The following is a 21,812-nucleotide window of genomic DNA, read 5'->3' as shown; positions in this document are numbered from 1 at the left end:
GTCTGCCTGATGAGATGCTATTCATTTTGTCATGACTTAATTTGCCACTGTTGTCAGCTGGTACATGTCAGGAGGGGTGTGACCTCTTTGATTGTAAGTGCAGGCGTCAGCCAAGAAACTTCATGAACAACTTTAAATTCGCCAGCTGTTTACTCATCCCTTACCACCAGGATTTTGCACATTTGACAGTTGAGACCAAAAATGCACTCTCACCAAACTGGTGGTTTCTGACTGGCATGGGATGATGCTCTCGGTTTTCTCAAAATCTTAAAATTCTCCAATTGTTTTAGAGTTCTCCATGTGGATGCCAAATTAGTGTTACATAGAATAAACCCAATATTTCATTTTCTTTTTGAATGATTTCTGGATTCTGTAGGAATGGAGCTGCTCTGTGAACTTTGAGGCACTAAAGAACATCATTGACTGTTTGTCTAAAGTCAGTAAGACAAGTGAACATAGGTATTAATGTATGCGGAATGTGCGCATGTATATACGATTCCTTCAGCTGGGTCTGTGAAATAAACTGAAACAGACAGATTAACAGGAGGAAAGGCATACAGATTTATTAATCTTTAATTTTACGTGCACGGGGCATCACAGAAAGAAGGGAATACCCAAAGGAACAGTGAGATTTGAGAGTTTTCATAGCATCTTAATAGGGGGAATAGTTAGGGTTAGATAGTTAATAGTTAGTTAGATGTGATAGTTTTGTGACAATTTCTGTTTGGGCTTGGCGCCAACTTGTCATCTTCCAGGAGAGAGGATTAGAGTTGCTCCTGGGTGGGGTTTTAGGACAACTTTTGGGAGGCTCTGCTTTTAGGCAGATAAGGGATTTCAGGAATTCAGATGCCTTCAGCTCAAAATAATTTTTATGCCAAAGTGGCATATTTGGGGGCAGCATATCCTGATCCACTTCAACAGTATGTTTATTGGAGTAGATATCTGGAATTAGACATGGCCCTTTGGGAGAAGATTCTATAGGTCCGATAGAACATTGTTACAGGGTATCTATAGAATCAGGCTTATTAGGCAATGCAAAAATTGTCTCTCTGGAATGATAATGAACAGAAAGCCATTTGGTATGGGAACCTGACACTTGAGCTTCTGCATGATGACCAAAAACAACACCGTCTCCTTTCCTTTCTTGTGCATAGTTAGAGGTCCTTTTTGACCTAACTACCCGGTGTTGTCAAGATAACTGGTCAGGCTGACAGGCTGTTTTGACTATCTGTGGGTGACTAAACTAATTTTGACTGGGAAAGTATAAATATTATCCAGGCTCATCCAAATCTATCTTTCAAACACAGCCACACAGACTCATAGGTGGCAGCTTATTTTCTGCCCAAATACTCATTCGCCTTGCTCTGAAGGTGGTTTAAGAATCAGATGGCACTTAATGCATTCCTGCTTTAACCTTCATCAACTTTACCCTGAGGACAGAACAGCAGATGAAAAATTAGTATTTTCTGGAAGACGCTCAGACTATGTCAATGAGAAAAGGCCCCGTTTGCACTCTCTTTTTTCTCCTCTTAGTTCTCTTTTGGATTTGGAAATTTTACAAGAATTATTATTGACCTCCCATGGGCTTTTGAGATTACTATTGCATTGTCTCTCTACTGATTTTTCTTTTTTTTTTTGCAAAACCCCTATTGCTGTTCGGCCACCAGCTTCATTAGTTTGCTGTTGGCCACGATCATAGGCTCAGTAATTTCAACACTTCATCCTGGGTTTATCAGCTGGGTTTCTCTAGGCCTTCTCTATGAAGCATGCACTTCTTCACTGTCTCTGTTCTCTTGCACTCTTCTTTCTCGGGATAGCACTTGTGGGGACTTGCAGATTTCTTCGCCTGATTTGTTCTCACTGCCGCCAATGTCATGGTCCGCCTATTTGCCTTCTGTCCCGCTGCCGTGAGGGAGATTCCAATGTTGACATCTTGTGAGACTGACACCTAGTACATTCTGTCTGCATTCCTCTCTCTCCTTAGAGCCAGGAGAAAGTAGTTGACATGAAGGAGAAAAATTGTTTTATATTTTCCTCTTCACATGGTGTAGAAGTTTGTCTGTGATATACAAACAAATGTTGGTAGATCTGCTCCCATTTAATTTTAGAATCTATTTAGCATCCTAGATGAGCACATTCAAAGAGTAAAATGTTAGTGTTTTTTGTCAAGTTCTGCCCAAATCACCAGCCTTTCTTCTCTCCTGCCTCTACCCTTGAGGTTTTATAATCCCTGGGCCAGGCTCTGCCTTAGACCTGGGCCGAAAGCCTGGGGACACAGACTCTAGAAACACTGGCGCTCAGCCTCCAGTTACTCCTGCTGCCGTATTGGCCCCAGCCTTGGTGCTCAGGCCTGACCACTGGACATTTGGCAGCCCAAGTCGTGTTCTAATCACGTACTCCAGTTCTGGGAAATGGACCTCTGTCTTGTTTCCCTACCAAATTATCTAGTAAGTGTTCTCCCAAGAATCCCAGGCCTTCCAGACTAGGACTGTCCTGATTTTGTGCTTATAACTCTCAGAAACAGGGGAAACTGTTACTTCTAACAGGCTTCCACAGGGCCATCTCCTGCTGCCTAAGAGGATCCTAGCACATCACCAGCTCCGGGATTTTCTGTGGCTGTGGAACATCGTTTAGGCAACCTCCCTATGACTGCCCTCATTGCTTTTGTAATGCTTGTAACTTTCTTTAAAAGACTTTAACACACACAGTGATGTGTGTGTGAACTCTAATCCAAAACAGAGGGGAATGAGGATTTAAAATTTAAAGTGTCTCAATTGGTAGTACTCACCCTAAGGGAGGTTAGTTAATATTTGAAACGCTTGAATAAAAAACCCATAGGCTATTCATTGTATATAAATTATACCTCAATAAAATTGATTAAAAACAAAACCAGACAAGCCTTTTCTCCAGTGGCCACCTGCACACCCTCCTCAATTATCTTTCTCTCTGATTTGCACCAGGTGCTCTGATTCCAGCCTAATATAGTGATTGTGGCATTAGTCACCTGGAGGGCCTGTGAAAATGCAGGTTGTTGGGCCCCACCTGCAGAGTAGCTGATTCTGTAGGTTTGGGATGGGGCCTGAGAATTGGCATTTCTAATAACTTCCTCTGTGATGCTCATGCTGCTGATCAGGGGGACCACTTGAGAACAGCCGGCATAATGAAGAGTAGAACTGCTCTTTCATTGGTGGACTTCTTAGTCGTATTCAAGATGACCAACGTGTCTAGAAATAATGTACAAGCCCTGCTGTCTTTGTGTGAACGGGGCACAAGAATCAAGCAAGCTGATGTGGCATATTTTAGAAGCTTATGAGAAATGCAGAATCTTCGGCACGGATGCTAGACCTCCTGAATCCGAATCTGTGCTTTAACAAAATCCCCAAGTGATTCAAATGCGTATTAAAGTTTGAGAAATACTGGCCTAAATCCTCTGTAGCACACATCGTCTAGCTCAGTGGTCCTCAGTTGTAGATTCACATTAGAATTATCTGCGGCGTCTAAAAACTAAATTGATGGCCCAGCCATACTCAGATTGTTAATGAGAATCTCCAGGGGTCGAGTCCAGGCTTCTGAAATGTCTTCTAAGCTCCTTGGGGGATTGTAAGGTACAACAGGCTCTGGGCACTGCTAATCTAGTCCCTGAGTGCTATCCACATGGCTTTCTTTTAACAACACACCAGTTGGAAATGTCTTCCGCTTGGCCCGCCCTCGAAGTTAAATATTGACAATTTAATGCCAACTAATACTTTATCTAACTGAACTGAAATGATTTCATTCACCCTGGTTATATAGACCCATGAGAGAAAACATGTTGGCTTCTATCTACAGTGTCTTTACTTTAGAATCTGAGCCACTGCCTATATTTAGTGGCAGTCTGAAGTGTAAATGCCTTCCTAAAACTAAGTTTCTAGTTTAATATAAAGATGTAGTTACTCCACTGAATATTCTGCATCTGGAGATTTGTGAAATGTTGCGATTTTATGTTCTAAGCACCGTATGAAGAATCTTGTCTTACTGTGGTATTAGACACTGTGGAAATCTTTACTTGAAGAGCTTCATAATTTGTGCCAAGTGTATGGAAGTGGGTCTTATTTCTCTTCTTGAATGCCCCTCAGTCTTACCAGAACTCACAGTACAAAGAGATCAAAAGCTGTATTTCAAATTATATAAATTCCTAGCTGATGTTGTTTGAGCAGATGAAAACTAATTAATAATTAGAGCAATTAGGCACCTGGAGAATGGCCAGTTGAAATATGCCCTGACTTCTTCTTGTCCTCATTTAGTCCAGCCAAAAGACTCTGCATGGATCAAGGTTTATGAGTTACAGGTACCAAGAAGTTCCCATGTTTTAAATATGTCCGCGAGCCCCATCTGTTGGTTATCTCCACAGCTCAGACATAGGGAAGGTGAAAGTCGCCATCTGCAGCGTCCTGCCTCCTCTTGTTTCACATACGAGCAGTTGCACTTCAGTCCCCTAAACGTGTAAGTCAGAGTTTCAGTTCTAGTGAATGAAGATTTGTTCAGCCCAGGTAGGGAGGGATATGAAAAAAACAAGAGCCCATCAGGAACTGTAGGGCTCTTTTCCAGGGTCCTCACTAGAAGATGGCATGTTCCAGCTGAGGGCACTGCAGGAAACCATCAACTCCCTTAGGAAACCAAACCCGGATCTTCCTGGGTGGGTAAAGGAAGGAGATGCTCCACGTTGCTGGGGGCGGGGGGCGGGGGGCCCTCTTCTACACCTGTGCTTCTGAAACTGGCATCGGCACACAGGTCACCTGAGGATCTTGTTAAGTGCAGATTCTGATCCAGCGGGTCTGGGATGAGACCTAAGATTCTGCGTTTCTAACCAGCTCCCAGGCCATGTTGATGCTATTGGTCTAGGAACCACCACTTTGAGTGGCACTTAGAACAGGGCTTCTTAAAATTGAGTTTGCAAAAGAACCGCTTGGAAAGCTCATTTAAACACAGCTTTCTGCTCCCCAGCCTCAGAGACAGATTTAATAGGGGAGGCCTGATAATTTGCATTTTAACAGTTCCTAGGTGATTCTGGTGCTGCTGGTCCTTGGACTACACCTTAAGTAGTAGCCAAGTCTTCAGTTAACTTTTGAGCAGATTAGGATGCCTCCACCAATTAGCCTCCTTTTTGAAAACAAAGAACTAAACACCAAAAGATTAAAGAGGATGCTACCAAGCCTTCCCTTTGGAGAAAATTACATAGCAAACTTGGAGAGTGTCTCAGGGTCTCTGTTAGTTTTTGCTTTGACAGTATGCTTCTCTAAGTTAGACTAAAATGAATGCTTCTGGAACAGAATCTAGAGATAAGATTGAACTGAAGGAACAACAACTCTGCCTAAGTGGTGCTGACTGAATAATAATAATATTAATAATGGTTATTTTAGGATGATAAATCTATGTGTGCATAAAAAAGGCTAGAAGAAAATGGCAAAATATTGTCAGTGGCTATCTCAATATCAGTAATGGGATTTTGGGTGGTGTTTATACTTTTTTGCTTCATATTTTTCTACAAAGGGCATTTAAATATTGCTTTCTTAACCTTAAAAAAAGCCTAATAAATATTTTAAAGGAAAAAAGTGAGCTATATGCTCTGTGTAAATTCATATATTTTTGGTTTAGTTTTGTTATATTTATGTCTCTGTGCATTTTTTTTAACAGGAAATGGATTATTTTGTCTATGATAGTCCTAGTGTTTGCGGGGCAAAGGGCATAGGTAAGGGTGAGGCCCGGCCATTTGTCTGCCGCGAAAATACCTTTAAAGAGTCCCACAGGTGAGGTAGTAAGTTCCCGGGAGAGAATTAGGAGCAGCTCGTGTTCTTCCCCACTTTACCCCCAAACGATCCAGCATAAGCGCTCCCGCAAGAGACCCTGGAAGGACCTTTTATTCTTCTCCTCACAAGGGCTGAAATAAGCTTTAAGTTAATTTAGGCAAAATTGGAAAAGATGAAAAAATGAGATAACAGTAACAATTGTAACCTAGTGGCAAAGTATAGAAACTGCCAATTTGGACATGTGAACTCAGTGACTTCTCTGGGCCGGTTCTCCTGCCTCCAGGCTGCGTGTGCCCACTCAGGATGGCCAGGCCAGAGGGAAGGCGCCCAGTGTCGTAGGAATCACATCATAGTGTGTCACCATCGAGCCAATATATGTGCTCGACGTGTGTCAGGGAACGATCATTCTAGAAACACGCAACCCGAGGCTTGAAGATGCACCTGTTGGGGTGTTATGTGGACTGTTGACATACATGCTTATTTCCAGAAATCCAAGAAAACAAGTCTAAGTCACACTTTTTTGCTTCCGTTAATCTGGAAACGTTCAAAGTTGACGTGCATGTAGTTCACTCCTGGCACAACTTTGCAACTAAACTCTAGGGCTCTAGTGACACCTGCTGGCATTTCATCTATTTTATGTTCAAAACAAAACAAAACAGCAAAACGTTTAACATGTTTTCTACAGTCCTTGGGCCTGATTATGTGAGGTGCACTCTACCTACTCGAGAGACAATCGAGAGAAGGAGAGGTTTGGTGGGACCTTCCCGCGTCGTGGAGGGAGATGTGTGAATGAGCCATTGAGTGAAAATATCCCCAGTGGGAACAGCAGACAACAGAGTTCTCATTGCCTCTCTGCCCTGCACCAACAGCTACGTGGCCTTGAGTGGGGCCCTTGACCTCACTTTCATCATCACAAAGAGAAGGAAGCATCAACCTCCCTCCCAATGCCCTTTAGGGCTCGTGAGGATTCTTGTGGCATTTCGTACTAACTAAAGCTTGGAGCTGTCACTGGAGTGATGACCTCAAAGGTCACTCTCCAGGACCTTTCCATCACAATAAACAAGATTCCTCACCAGCATTGTGTTTTCAGAAGATGGATGGAAGTTGTTTAAGGAGCCCAGCATTGCTGTAATTTATTTCTAGAAACATCTAAATCCGAATGATCAGAAAAAGCCAGTGAACAGTCTCAGAAATTGTCCACTTTTCTGTCCTAGGAAACCATGGACTTTGTTGTGTGTTTTGGAACACGTAACAAGCCTTAAGGTTGAGAAAATGCTTCCCACTTAATGCCAACTGAATTATTTGTGCTTTTTCTGTCTCCTCTTGGGAAACTCTGTGTGGGCCTGTGGTTTGTTAGGCCAATAACAGGATATTTGATAGTCCCCAGGGAGTTATAGTCCCATATTTAGCCTGACAGAGGAAGTGAGGTCTGATGATGAAAATAATCGAGGCATTTCTTTAATGCCACTATTTTATTTCTTCCTCCTCCCTCAGCATCCTGACTTCACCATCATGCTTGCTGAGGCTTTCAGTGCTATTAACAGTCCTTAGAAAATGGCCTTTTCTAGTTGTGAAAGGAAATTTCCCTCTTAGAGTTCCTGAGTCCTCCCTCAGAAAGCTGTTAGGTATGACTGGAGCACAGAGAGGAGAGAAAAACTCTCTCTTAGATTCGCACCCATTAGATGGCCACTATCAAAGGAAAAACAAAACAGAAAGTAACGTGTTGGTGAGGAGGTAGAGGAATTGGAACCCTTGTACACTCTGGATGGGATTGTAAAATCATACGGCCACCATGGAAAACAGTATGGTGATTTCTCAAAAAATTAAAAATAGAATTGCTATATGATAATATGGTGTACTTCTGGGTATATATCCAAAAGAATTGAAAGCAGGAACTTGAAGGGGTATTTGTACACCCCAAGTTCATAGCAGCATTATCCACAATAGCCAAGGGGTGGAAGCAACCCAAGTGTTCATCAGCAGGTGGATGGATAAACCAAATGTGGGGTATACGTACAATGGAATATTATTCAGCCTTAAAAAGGAAGGAAGTCCTGACATGCTACATGGATGAATCTTGAGGCCATATGCTAAGTGAAATAAGCCAGTCATAAAAGGACAAATACTGTATTATTCCACTTAGAGTAGCCAAATGCATAGAGACAGTACAATGGTGGTTTCCAGGGGCTGGGGGGAGGGCAAAATGGGGAATTATTGTTTAATGGGTACAGAATTTCAGTTTTGCAAGATGAAAAGAGTTCTGGAGATGGATAGTGGTGATGGTTGCAGAACAATGTGAATATTACTTAATGCCACTGAACTATTCACTTAAAAAATGGTTAAGATGATACATTTATGTTATATGTATTTTACCACACTTAAAATAAAACTGCACATCCACACTTTTAGAAATGACTACTATCAATTACTTGACCGCATTAAACCTGGTAGTACGATGCAGTGATGTCCAATAGAGCCTTCTGTGATGACGGAGATGCTCTTTGTTTGCATTGTTCAGTAGGGTAGACACTAGCCCCAAGTTGGCTTTTGAGCACTCGAAATGTGACTAGTGCAATGGAGGCACTGAATTTTATTTTTATTCAGTTTAAATTTAAATAGCCACATGTGGTTCGTGGCTATCATACTGGAGAGTGCAGGGAGAATGTACATCTCTGTTAGTATCTATTCCAAAATAATTTCCCTTCCTCAGCACACAGCTTCAGCAGTCAGACTATAAACCTAAGAAGGTAAGATACTGGCTTACGTGGGGTCCCCAGTTCTGCTTTAACCCCCAGCATCAATTTGCTACAAAGCATTTTGCCAAGAATGTGATTCTTTATTTGAGCAACTTGATATGACTTTCATTGGTGTCAGTTATTGGATCCAAGGGCAGAGATGGCCTTAATTCACCGGCCAGCCTTTTCTAGCAAAATGCCCTTTAGAGACCTAAATTCCTTTACTACCATGCACATTCTTCCTTCGCTTTTCCTTGTATATCCATGGAGTGATGTTATGAACTAGAACTGAGGTCCAAGTCCTGATGCAGAAATTATGTAAGCACAACGCTGTTTGTTCTGAGTACCCTAGCAATTGATGCATGTTTTACTTTTTAAGGCTTTGCTGGAAAACACAGGTAAGATACGTAACAAATCCTTAGACTGAAATAGAATCACGCAATAAAATTGATGAACCTCTAATGCATTCATCCTCTAAAATGGGAATAGCTAAATATGTCATCATGTATTGTATAATGTTGCTTAGAAATAATTAACATTGCCAGCAACTGAAAAAGGGCTTATATTTAAACAGACTACAAATAGAAGGTTTAACAAGTCAATCAGTGGGCAGCATTTCTTTGTGACAACTCAGTGTTTAATGACACCACAGATGCCACATTTATCTTCATGGAAAGAATGAAAGCTGTTTATTAAAGAATAAAATATGAGCAGTGAAATGAAGATAGCTGTATGGGAGGAAGGGATAAGAAGAAGAGTTTATGTTATTATTACACAAAATGGATACAGGCTATCGAATAAAAGCCTCTATGTTTAGCTCCAGCACATTTGCTCACTAAGAACACTTTTTCTTTCTGTTTCAGCAATGGGTCGAAGGCCTGAGATCAATCATACACAACTTCAGGGCCAACAACGTCAGTCCAATGACATGCCTCAAGAAACAGTGAGTTTTGTTTGCATCACCCTTTGTTCTTGGCTGTTACCAAGCAAATGGTCAGGATAGGACATGAAGGCTGAGTATATGGCCAGGCAACATCTTGCTTGCATTGCCCTCTGTGCTTCTGACCTTGGAGAAGATGTTGACCAACACACACCTGTACTCTTCATGCCACCTGGCAGGGCATGTGTGATAAACCTATAGGCCGAAACCTATATGAAAGAAATGATTGATGTCAGGGAGATGCTGGAACCTCAGCTTCCAGTATCCTCTGGATTGTGGGCACTGGCTTTTGTGTCCCTAGACAGAGTCTGCTGATAAATAGCTCTGCGTACCTGGGGCCATACTTAAGTGCTGTTGTAGCTGGAGCCTCTGTTGCCTGAGACTGACAAGTGGAGAGTGTGGCCAAGAGAAGCACTTGCAAAAGCAGCCATTGCTAGGGAGGGATAAAGGGAGCACCGACCCAGGAACTGGTTAGCACTCAATCAGGAACCCAAAGGTACTTCTGCAATTCAAAAAGCAGGCCATACCCCAGCACACTGTATCCAAAATCCAGAGGGATACGACAGTGGTAGATCTTAATCCTTCCCAAGTTATTCTTTCAAGGTGACATGAAAGTTACTCCAGTAGAAATCCTAGCCAAAGCCAAAGTCAGCCTGTTTGAAAAGCCATGACCCATGGAGGAGTAGGGCTGCTTGCCATCACAGGGCATCAGAGGTAGTTGCGAGGTGCAGAAGGGAACCACATTGAGAAAGTGCAGTGATGAGCTCGCATCTCTCACCCAGACCCGGCGCCAAGGGTGCGATTCCTTGTGCTGCAGGGCCCTAGGAAGAGAGATCAATCCTTCGGGCACTTTCTCTCCTTACTGCTGATCCCTTTAGCAGGTACTTTAAGAGTATGGACTCTGGGCTATAAATCCCAGCTTAGCCATTTGGGTGCTGGGCGACCCTCAGAAGTTCTTAGCCGTGTGTCTCACTGTCCTGTGAATGGAGATGATGACCGTTACTCATCTTAAAGGATTACCGTGCAGATGAAATGAGGTCATGAAAAGCACCTCGTCCGGAGCCTGGCTGCCAGTCCTTCTTATTCAGTATTAGTTATTTTGATTTTTATGCTGTCCATCTGGTTTTCCTTCCATTGTCTTAGGAGAGAAGAGTTGTTTAGTCTCGTATATTCCTATTTGTTGCGCAGCTGTTTCTCCTTTCCCTCTGCAGTTGGTGTGGCGTGTTTCCTTAAAAATAAAGAGCAATCCACGGATATTTGATGTTATAACTTCAGGCACTGATAAGAGTCCCAGAGATTCAAAGACTTTTGGAATGCCCGCTTACACCTGAGTGACCTGTATATCTGTGTCTGGACACTAGATCTGACCTGCCCCCAGTGGGATCCTACCCAGATCCCTTTATGGAGCTGGTGTTCACCATCCGCCAGCTGCCATGAGGGTTAGCTCACCAGGGGCTAACACCTGCCACTTCTCCAGAGTAGTGCCCTCTGCTGAAGGGGAGTCCCGTGCTTGGGGGGGTCACACTCTTCCCGGCTCCTCGGGGCAAGCCCATGGCCAATGATGCACTGAAACAGGGTACAGAAGGTCAGCCCCCTTGCCACCAAGTCCTGGTGCACATCACACCCCAGAGCTCCCTGTGGCATCAGGCTAAAGTTCCAGCCGAGACCACAACTTTGCATCCTGTTCTTTCTGCCCTATTGTTTCCCTCACTCCTGTTGTCCTGAAAACATCCCCTGATAAGTAGCCACTTGTGCTTCTACGAAATGTGACTTAAGACAGAAACTTTACCAAATCATCGTGTTCTGCTGATTGTTAGAATATTATTGACTGTAAACAGTGAAAATGGGGGTCATTAGCTAAGAACTGTCCTGGCACCAAACTGCAAATAAGTGTTCTGGGTCCCTGTGTTTCCGGAAAGCCTGGAGAAAGCAGGGAGTTGCTTACTGTCAGTTCGAGTTAATGAATTTCGACCACTGGAAATCAAGGAAGGTCCCTGTCTGTACTTCACTGCACTGGGAGCTGGGGTGGAGGGTCCCCGTGGGTTCTCAAGACAAGGCTGGCTGGTGTCACCATCAGTTGCATTTCTCACCACCTTAGTAAATTATTAAAGAGCAATAATCAAGGACTAGACCAGTCACCAAATAAGTACTGGGGATTTGTTTTGCTCAGTGCAGGCACTCAGTTTTCCGGTTCATGTAGGTTTGACAGATAAAATATGGGACTTTCAGTTAAATTTGAGTTTCAGATAAGTAATAAATAGTTTTTTAGTATAAGTATGTCCTATGCACTATTTGGAACATACTTGTATTAAAAAATTATTTGTTGTTTATTACAAATTCAAATTTAACAGCAAGTCTTATTTGCTAAATCTGGCAACCATAAATTTATATAATCTCAGCATATAATTGTCTCTGGTTTTCAGAATAAATGTTCTTTGCTTCAGTGAACTTTCTTTTAAAGTCTTAACCGGATTGAAGCTGTTCCTCCCAAGAAACATTAAAACAATATTGTTCCTGTTGTTTTCCAGCTGGATGAAATTGGCATTTATGACCAACACAAATGGTAAAATTCCAGTTAGGAGGTAAGTCCGTCCTTCCTGTGTGCTCCCCGTATCCTGTGTCGGCCCTCATGATACCAGACCAAAGAGAGAGCCCTCCACAACTACTTGTTAATTGCTTTAACTGAAGATATTTCTGGAAGTGTGGTTTGAATCACTTCATCAAATGCCATGTTCAGTTTGTAAAAATCATTGTGGATGTAAAGTTGCATTTGTTTCAGAATAGCGTTAACTCACCTTTGATCAAGAACATTTGAAAAAGCAGTGTTTTTTTTTAATCTTCAAAGAAATGGGTTTTTAGGATTTAAGTGTCTTTCACCTACTTGCCCTGAACAACCGCTAGCTAAAATGAAAGAAGTTTCTCTTGTGCACCTGCAGTGGAAGAGTGGGCACTGTGTCTTAGGAAGATGATGCCTCTGGACAGTGCATCTCATTCTGAGCTTTGCTGCTCCTCGGTGCCAGAGTGGTGGACTCCTTCTTTGGCTTCTTGCCAGTTGCTCTCTAGGTGTTGTCTCTGACCCTACACACTCTTCAGAGCTCTCGCTTCCTCCCTTACCCTGCCCAACATAACAGTGACAAGGAAAGAAAAATGGCAATAAAGCCTGAGTGGAATCAAGAATGAGGAGAACATTAACCAGATCCATTCTCCACGTGTTCTTTAATGCTTACGCTGATGCGTTTCACCCTCTGAGGATTCCTCCTGCTTGCCTCTTTTCTGCCTCTCCACTGCATATCTGGTGTTAGGGTTTATTAATGGTCTGTGGCTACAGTTGGAAGCTCTTGCAATGGTGATGATGGCAATCCTTTACCAAACTCTCCCAGTATCTTTTTGGTTGGTATTTGTGAAAGCACTTTATGGAAATTCCAGAAGCTAGACTGGGCCCCAGGGCATCTGCTGTCTACATGAAGCCAAGATTGTATTTGGATTCAGGAACCTAAACCCTGAACCTGAATCAAACATGGGTTCTTCAGATACCAACCCACTCTTCTAGTATTCTTCAGGCTCAGGTTCATGTTCACGTCTTCTCTAGACAAGACTAGCAAAGAAACCAACCAACCAACAGCAACAAACAAAATCAGAACTACAGAGTAGAATCCTGTCTTATAGCTGCTCTATCTTTCAGAGATGAGGCAGACAGGTCAGCAGCTGCATCAAATGTGAGTAGATGCATTCGGGGAGTGACACACTGATCACTCTTGGCCATTTCTGACTCTTTTGGGCCTCCCTTTCTCCCCAGCCACTTCATTCTGCTCTGAAGCTTCCATTCCGCATCCCTTTGAGAATATCTCCATACTCCCTGCACATTATTCTTTTCACATTTAACAGAATTTTCCTAGAGGTCATCATTTTTCCAAATTCCATGTCTTATATCAATGAAAAAATAAAAACCATACAAATCATAAAGAAGACCATGGACAACATTCTATTGAAGGTTTTCAGAAATATAGACCTCGAGCACTTGTTGTGGTCTTTACAGATCTATATGTAGGATTTTCTTTGTTTTAGTTAATAACTTACTAGCAAGTCAATTTTATGCCAGATTTAAAACTTTAAAAACAGCCCTATTAGCACCCTTGACTAATGATTGTTGGCAAAAACACTTTAACTGATCCTTATTTCAAACCCTTTGCTCTGTTGAACGATAGCAGGACAATTATTCTAATGTATCCCAGCATCCTACAGCTATTGTTAAATATGTAGTACATCTTTATTTAAAATCAGTATTGAAGTAATAAGTTCAAACTAAGAGAGCCCAGATAGCAGTGTGAAGAGCAGAAGTGGAAGTTGGATCAGTTTTTACATGCTTTCCTCTCCTGCTTTTTCTTCCAAGATAAGGTTCAGGAAATGGGCAAAATAGAAACACATAGATTTTGATCAAAGTGCTTCTAACTAGCCGTTCTGGTTTCATTTGTATATATCCTACTAATCAAGCCGTTGTTATACAAGCTTTGAGGACTTTTCTGATTCCAGAGATCTTTTATCTAGCATGTTCACATACAAAATTATTACTTTTTTTGTAGAAATAGCCTAGATATTTTGTCATATTCTTTAGCTCTCTTTGACATAAACTCTGGTGCCTGCCAGTATTAACAGGTGTCTGACACAAGACATCTGTGATTCAGGGGCAGTTTGTTAGAGTTGATGGAGAATTGATACCAAGCCAAATAAAAGCGGATAAATCTCCTGGTGGATGAGCTGCCAAGGGCTAGGTGGAAATTGCTCTGAATGTTTTAATGGATATGAAGAGTAAACACTTTTAAAATGTTGTTTCAGCACCATCATTCTGGAGTTTTTAAAATGGAAACTATTAGTATAGTGTGCATAATGTTAAAAGGGATCTGGCGTCATTAGTCATTACATCGCTTGGGAATGGCCCCCTGCTCTTTAGCATTAATCAAGATTTAATATCCAGGAAGTTGCAGGAATGACAAATGAAGGAAGTCTTACTCTCCATCTCGCTCTTCTCTTTTCTTCCTATGTACCTAATCTTATGCAGTCTGCCTTTCTCTCAAATTTACAAGCTCGCACTCAATTTGTCAATTTATCTTCCTCCTCAGACCAAAGATTTGAAAGTCACTCTTCTTTCACTATCTCCCATTCCTTATAACCTGAAATTGGAACCAATGGCTAGAAAGTTGGGAAATGGTAGGCAGACAATAGTTGTGGGCTATGGCTGGAAGAAGTCCCAAGGAGACAGTTGTGTTAAAGAAGGCCGAGACTTCAAGGATGCTCATGGCAGCCCAACTCCTACATAATCCACCCATGTCCTGAAGGCCCAGCCTGTCTACAAGGAGGCTCTGCTTCTGCTAGGGCTTCACTTTGTGAGTCCTCCTGGACTGTTTGAGAAGATGATGTTAAACCCTCTGGATAGAATGTAGATCCTCTGAGGGCAAGCAAAGAGTGACACTCCCTTAGTTTCTAGGATCACTGCTGTCTTCATCACCTGGAAGGTCCCCTAGAACATGGGATTTAACCAGGGCTCTAATAAGACTGGGCACTGCTTAACGGATTTGCTTTATGTAGCATTGCTTTTGGGAAAGGGGTGGAGGTTTATTTTGCAACAAAAACTTATGGAGCACCTGTTAGCTATGAAGCACTAAGCTATGCTCTGTGGGCATGGGGCTGTGTATAAAGAACTGAATTAAATTATAGTCCTTTGTAAACACTCTTCATTCCCAAGAAACACCACATAATGGTGTTTACAATGCCAACAGCCTGTGATAAGTGTATTTCTGTCAGCACCCTGGTTAAATGGCATTCTACTTGGTCTCTGACACCACCGGCGACTCAAAGAATCCACCTTCACTCCACAACACCCCTCACCGGTGAGCAAATCCATTTGAAGGACCAAGAATGATTCCAAAAGGTAACAAGCAAAGACCATAAAGGCACCACCCCAGGGCAATGCTCTGTTCGACTTTCTTGCTCCCATTTTCCATCCTGAGTTTGATCTCTTCTAGAAGGAGGTAAGCAAATCTCTGGTGAGGCTGCCCAGCCCAAGCCCCCTGATGAAAAGATGGGCCTGAGAATGAGCCCTTCTGACTGTAAGGCCCCCCCCTTGCTTTTATCATCTTCTGTGCAGTCGTGTCACTGAGCTCTGACTTTGCCCTCACTAACATATTCCTACATGGATTTTGCTCTGTCCCGGCACTGGACACCCTGTTTTTTCTGTCTTTCTCAATCTCTTTACCTACCCTCCCCACCCCCACCCGTGCCACAAATACTTGGACCTCACTGCTCCCATGAAACATTCTTGTTTGACTTCCTCTTTCTTGGTGCTTCCCCAGGCCCTAGCCAAAAGATCCTGTTCCCGTACACTCTTCTGTTCTTCCCTGTCCCCCACCCCAACCCCGTGTCCAGGTTCTGTTTCTCCAGAAGGTCGCAGGTCCTATACCTGCCGTGTTCATGACCACGTTGATCAGTTTTCACCTCCTTTACCAGGCCTAACAGCAGCTCCAGTGGCTGAGATACCCCTAAGATTGCTTCGCAAAGATTTTCTTACCGATTCAAAGTGCCAGACGTCCCAAGTCCTGCTGGAGGCCTGTAGCGCTCACATTAACAAGTTTGTTTGTTTTTTTTTTTTTTAAAGACTCACTGAGTAGCTACTTTCCCCTACATTGTAAAGGTCAGATAAATTGCTTCTCAACCCAATTCAGTGTATAAAAATTCCATGAACTCTAGAGATGTGGGAAAATGTAGACACAGCACCTCCTGCACTAGAAACTAGCTTGCTTAATGTCAAACACATATGCTCTGCCATGTCTGTAGGTTTGTTAAAGAGAATTCGTAGGCCTCCCTATGTTTGAATACAGCTGTCTCAAGCACTCTGAAAACTGTACTTCTTGAAGTATTCTTGGACCGAGTATGAAACAAGAAAGCTTTGAATGAACACGTAACAATTCATTTACCTAAGCCAGTTCTTCCCAGTCTATTCTGGGAAGCTGTACTCTGCAGTTGAGTGGTGCTTTCTCCCACTCATCGGGATTAACTGGTGATCGGTGCTTACATTTGGAGCTTGCCTTCCACTTCACGTGAATGGTGGAGTGCATGTCAAGGTTGGGCAGGGGGGCGCTGTTACAAATCCTCTTGTGCTCACAGGGAAAGCGATCCAAGACGAAGGCTTCCCAGACGAAAGTAAACTCTATCTTCAAGTCGAGGCTGGACTTCGGAATTTAGAGTTGAAGTTATTATGGTGATAAATTACCTGGCTTCCAATCAGGGAATGAATGAAGGCTCCTTTGGGTGGCTAAGGCATGGCTCAGAGCCAAGTGTGGATTCCAGGATACCAAGTCTCTCCTTGAGAGCATCATTCTGAGTGTCACTGATGCATTTATCATAAGGAGTCTCTCTTTCCTGCTTTTGTGATCACCAGGAAATATGCTTATTAAGATGTTACCCATTTTACTCTTCTTGATGCACACCATACTACTTAAAGGCAGCACCATTACTCAAAAATACCATGTCTCAGGGGAGTGCCAAGATTCTGTTGAAACACTGAATACTTGTTCCCCAGCCTCCCTTTCCCCCGACACCTGTCACTTTCATAATAAACTCCCTAATCCTTGAGGCAGCTGGCATTTCAGAGTAGCTCAAGGGTGCTTAGTTAAAAAAAGAAAAAATAACAAACTACGTCTGCTAATGCTTGTCAGCTGTAGTAAGTGTGAAGCCAGGGCAGGGTAAGAGCAATCAGGCATGGGCTGAATTCAAAGGGGTCTTCTTCTTTTCCTCAAACCTAGATAGTGTCAACGTGAGGTTTTATTCTAAAGCTTCTGTTCCTTCTGCTACATTCCTTTTTCCTGAGAAAGCAATTTGATAGGATCAAAACGTATCATTGTTTGTGTCCGGTGTTGTGTATCCCCCGGTGCCTCCTGTGTTCACAAGCCCCCAGGAGGACCACCCATCAGGATCAAGCAGCCAGCTCAGGTAAACCAGAAGGACGTTGCAGGAGCTAGCTTGGGAAGTGAAAAATACCTAGAAATGAAAAGTAATTTTATTCTCCTTTTCCTTCTCCCTCCATCCCATCATCTCTAGTATTACTTGGATCTTCGCCTCGGAGAAAACAGAATTAACAATAACTTAAGTTTTTGTCCTTTCTTTTTTCTGCCCTAGTATTACTAGAACCTTTGCCTCGGGGAAAACAGAAAAGGTGATCTTTCAAGCGCTCAAGGAATTAGGTCTTCCCAGTGGAAAGGTATTCGTTAATTTAATTGTGTGTTTCTAAAAGCATTTTGCTTATTTATGTCCTCATATGTAATAAGCCAGAGTATTTATGTTCAATTGATCTCAATTGGATTCAGAATTAGATTCAGTCACATAGAGTACCGTTAATTTCCTCTTCATTCTCCTTCCTTCCTTCCTTCCTTTTGTTTTCTGGGCATTTTAACCTAAATATTTTCAAACTCAAATAGTGTACTTCAAAATATTTTTGTCAACTTTATTAAGAAAAGGAAATGACAGCCAGGCTGCTCTTTCACACAGCTTATGGAAAGCTTATTTCAGAGAAGCCCGTCCGCATTGCCTCCACCCAGCACAATGTCAGCATGAATAATTGACTCATAAATTCAGTTCCTCAAGACAGCTGTGCAATATTTTATGCAGCACCTCTCCCCACACAAACCGTTTGTGTTTGTGGCCCTTCGGATTTAAAATAATTGAAGTTAATTTCTCGACTACAAGGAAGATTTGAGCCTGTTGCTGCTTTAGCAAATCCTATTTGAAATATAAACTTCAGTACGAAAAAGAAAATCTTAGATGATTGTCCTGACCCCCTTTATGTGGTCTTGTGAAAATTCACAAAAAAGGCATAAGTAAACGTTGACCTTGATTTATTCAGCATCCTTTAGGCAAGCACTTGCTTTTTTCCCTCAAGGAGAGAAGGAGGAAAGGTTTCTTTGTATGTGTTCGCTGGGGTGTTTCCCAGAGCAAGCCCAGCTGTAGCTGAGGTTGGAACACACCAACCATGGCTGTGTGGTAACTAGAAATGCTCATTTACACATGCCGTGTTCTGGATGCACGGCCTGGCCGGGGCTGGATGTTGGCCTTCTTGCTTCTATCAGTAAGAATCAGAGATGGAGGCCCTGGGATCCCAACTGGTCATCACTCTGTTTCATGAGCCTGTAGATTCTTTCCCTCTAAGGAGAAAAAATGTCCCATAATTTCTGACACTCTTTTATCCTTTACAGAATGATGAAATCGAGCCTGCGGCATTTACTTATGAAAAGTTCTATGAACTGACGCAAAAGATTTGTCCTCGGACAGATATAGAGGATCTTTTTAAAAAAATGTAAGTTCCGTTTATGAGAAAGTGCTGTATCAATGTTATCCTTGCTTTTTAGATTTTTAAGACATTTTTTGTGATAATGCTTTATTATAGTATGCTGGTAGTAACTAGGAATACCTAATCAGGGTTACGTTTTCACCCCTTAGTTTTATTAGTGTAAAAGTTCACTCCGAATTTTTGAGAAACTTTTACATTAGTTAGTTGAAGCACCTGGAACTTTTCCCCCCACCCCTTGCATTGGCTTTACTAACTACCTCCAATTTTAACCTGCTCCTTTAGGTATTAACCCATTATGTGAACTAACTAGATTCGGTTTGGAATGTTATTATGTTGTTGAAAGGTTCATTCATTCCAGTTATTTCAAATGGATGACTTACATGTTGTTTTTAAAGTAACCTCTTTTGATAATGCTAAAGAAGAATTGCAGACATTTTCTGTGAGCTAGCAGGAGTGTTTTCTTTTGTTGTTGTTGGTTATTTTTTTTTCTTACAAACAGTCTCTGGCCATTTTAAGAATGCACCACTACTTCAGGGTTAGAAAATAAGTTTAGAATTATCATCAACAAATGTCAACATGTAAATCGTACCTACTGTAGCATCATATACAAAAACTTACTTTTTCTAATAAATTTCTTTTCAGCAATGGAGACAAAACTGATTATTTAACGGTAGACCAATTAGTGAGCTTTCTAAATGAAGTAAGCTTTTTCATACATTAACTCCATAAAGTCTGTGTGCAGTGGCTTGCCTCCTCCAGTGTCCTCATTGCATGCCCGCGTCATACGCCCTCATTCGCTTTGCTTCTGACCTGCTGATCTTTCCATGATGGCTTTACCAGGTGCAAAAATCAGCTGCTGCCCTGTGTTCATGCACTTCCTACACGTTGGCCTTGCACACTGCTTTTTTGTTGGTTTCTTGCTGTGATGTGTAGCTCTGGTTTTGTGTGTGCGTGTGAATTTTATAATATATTCATTTAATGAAATGTGTCTATGTTTTTGCAAGATGATGTTTAAGGTACTTATTTTTTTAAATTGATCTTGTTAAATAGAGAATGAATTGAGTTGAGCACACTATCGTTGGATTCTCCATTGCTAACTTTTTCTCATACCTTTGCATGGACTGGAAAGCTTTATTTTTGTCTTTTAATAGATTGCATGTAAGAAAAATATGTAGATTCAAATAGAATATTTTGACAACAAGCACAACACTGGAGTTCCTGGGTGAAAATATAGCACATATTAGGCCAACTGGATTACAGGTTAAATTTTTACTTTTTATTTTTATAACAACCTCAGAGCTAATTTCAGAAATTGATTCACTTAACAACCAAAACTGGTTGACAAAATTTGCTTAAGCACAAGAGAAAAATATTTTAGAACAAGTAAAGGTTGTGACTTTTGTTACAATTAACATTAACTTTTTTTTTCTTTACACGTCCAAAAAAGTGTTTTCTCTTCAGTGAAACCCATTGAAGTTCTTGCTAATGCAGAAAGGAAAATTCCCTTTTTTTCTAACACAGTCATAGGAAGAGTTTAAGTGAGGAACGGACAATATATTTTTGTTTCAAAACAATTTACATTAACTATTATACCAGATAAAGAGAAAACATTAGACAAGGCAGTAGCCTACCAGACATGAGGATTGCCTCAAGACAACAGGCAGACTGATTTGCCACTTTGTAGAGACAAATCGTATCTTTGGGAAAAGTCTTCTCTTTTCTTCCCATGTCAGGGCTCGGTGGCTCCCAACTTGAAGGGTTGCACTTTAGAAGCTGTGGTACCCAGAGCCTAAAAGCACTGATGCAGGAAAGAGAAGGTACTGCCTACATCAGCACAGATGCCTCCACTTTTAAATAAGCCTTTCAGAACAATACAATATTTAGTTTACTTGACAACGTTTCAAGTTTTTCCACTCCACTAGTTTTTGGTCATGCGAATACTATGTTCATAATCTTTACCCAGATATTATCCACATTCTTATGCCGCCGTTGCTCAAAAGTTAAATGGCTTTAATGTGCTCTGTTTCCTTAACCCCTTCTCCCTCCTCTGCTTTTTAAAAAAGATTTATTGTTTTATTTCCCTCAGCTTCTTCATGCACTTTGGGTCACTGATCATCTTAAGTTTTGGTGCGATGGGCAGGAACCTTGCTTTCTACTAAAGAAGGAAGACACTTTAGTGGAGTGCAGAACATCTGCTACATCATCAATCGGCCGCTTCCTAACCAAAGGCCTCTTGTGTGCTCTGGGATGAAGCTGGCACTCAGCCGTCTCTTAAACATCACAGTGATCTTAATATACATTTCACTGTTCAAGGAAAGAAACGATTCTGAAGTCTTGAGGAGAGGTGCTCCTTTCATGGGCTCTTATTCCATGCCTCTCCTTCTATGGGTTGTTTTTTGTAGACCTATCCCATTATCAATCTTGTAATTCTTATAAATCTAAGACATAACATTTAATTTTTGAGATAGGATCACCCATACTTTCTGGCTCTGGCATCCAAATCTTTCTTAAAATACTTATTATTTGGTAAGCTTTTATCCATCGCTATTACAGTGGCCAGTAGCTCTCATTTGTTTTTTATGTTTCCTTTTATTTAGCTTCTCATTAACAGTAATGAAAGGTCTTCTTTTGTGATGGGACTGGTGGCATCAGTGTGATTCTAGATTTCTTTGGGTCTTTAGGAACAAGGAAAGAGATGTGGAACTAACCGAAGCCCAGAGATTTTAATTAGACCTGTCCCATAATAGAGAACTGAGGTCTTAGGTGGCCACAATAATCAGGAATTTGCTTTATTTTCTTATTGCTGGTAATCCTCCCCCTGCCTCATACGTATTATATGATCACATTAGGCCCAAACCTGATTTTTGAAATTTTTATTTTTTATTTTTCAGTTGAAAGAATATAAGAAAGGGGCCAAGCTCTCTTTCCGTTTATAATATCTGTGTTCTTTAATGCATAGGCAAAGAGAGAAGGGGGTATTTGTTCTTATGAGTAAGCATACCGTTGCCAATTAT

General features: G+C 41.6%; 1 protein-coding gene across 17 annotated transcripts in view; it reads left to right on the top strand.

Annotated features, from left to right (window-relative positions):
- Window positions 1–21,812, top strand: part of PLCB4 (phospholipase C beta 4) — a 388,953-nt gene that overhangs the window by 276,248 nt on the left and 90,893 nt on the right. For 9 of the 17 annotated variants that reach the window (XM_070587877.1, XM_070587870.1, XM_070587872.1 and 6 more), the window contains 5 exons: window positions 9,385–9,464; window positions 11,990–12,043; window positions 17,631–17,712; window positions 18,704–18,804; window positions 19,441–19,498. In XM_070587877.1, the coding sequence (XP_070443978.1) occupies window positions 9,385–9,464; window positions 11,990–12,043; window positions 17,631–17,712; window positions 18,704–18,804; window positions 19,441–19,498 (375 nt within the window). Of the gene's footprint in view, window positions 1–9,384; window positions 9,465–11,989; window positions 12,044–17,630; window positions 17,713–18,703; window positions 18,805–19,440; window positions 19,499–20,884; window positions 20,975–21,812 lie in introns of all 17 variants that reach the window. The other 8 variants (XM_070587869.1, XM_070587861.1, XM_070587862.1 and 5 more) reach the window with 1 other exon arrangement.

Source organism: Equus przewalskii, chromosome 21, assembly GCF_037783145.1.
Source record: "Equus przewalskii isolate Varuska chromosome 21, EquPr2, whole genome shotgun sequence".
NCBI classification, from domain to species: domain Eukaryota; kingdom Metazoa; phylum Chordata; class Mammalia; order Perissodactyla; family Equidae; genus Equus; species Equus przewalskii.
Note: the sequence above shows the minus strand (reverse complement) of the source record. Positions and strands in the feature narration are given on the sequence as shown.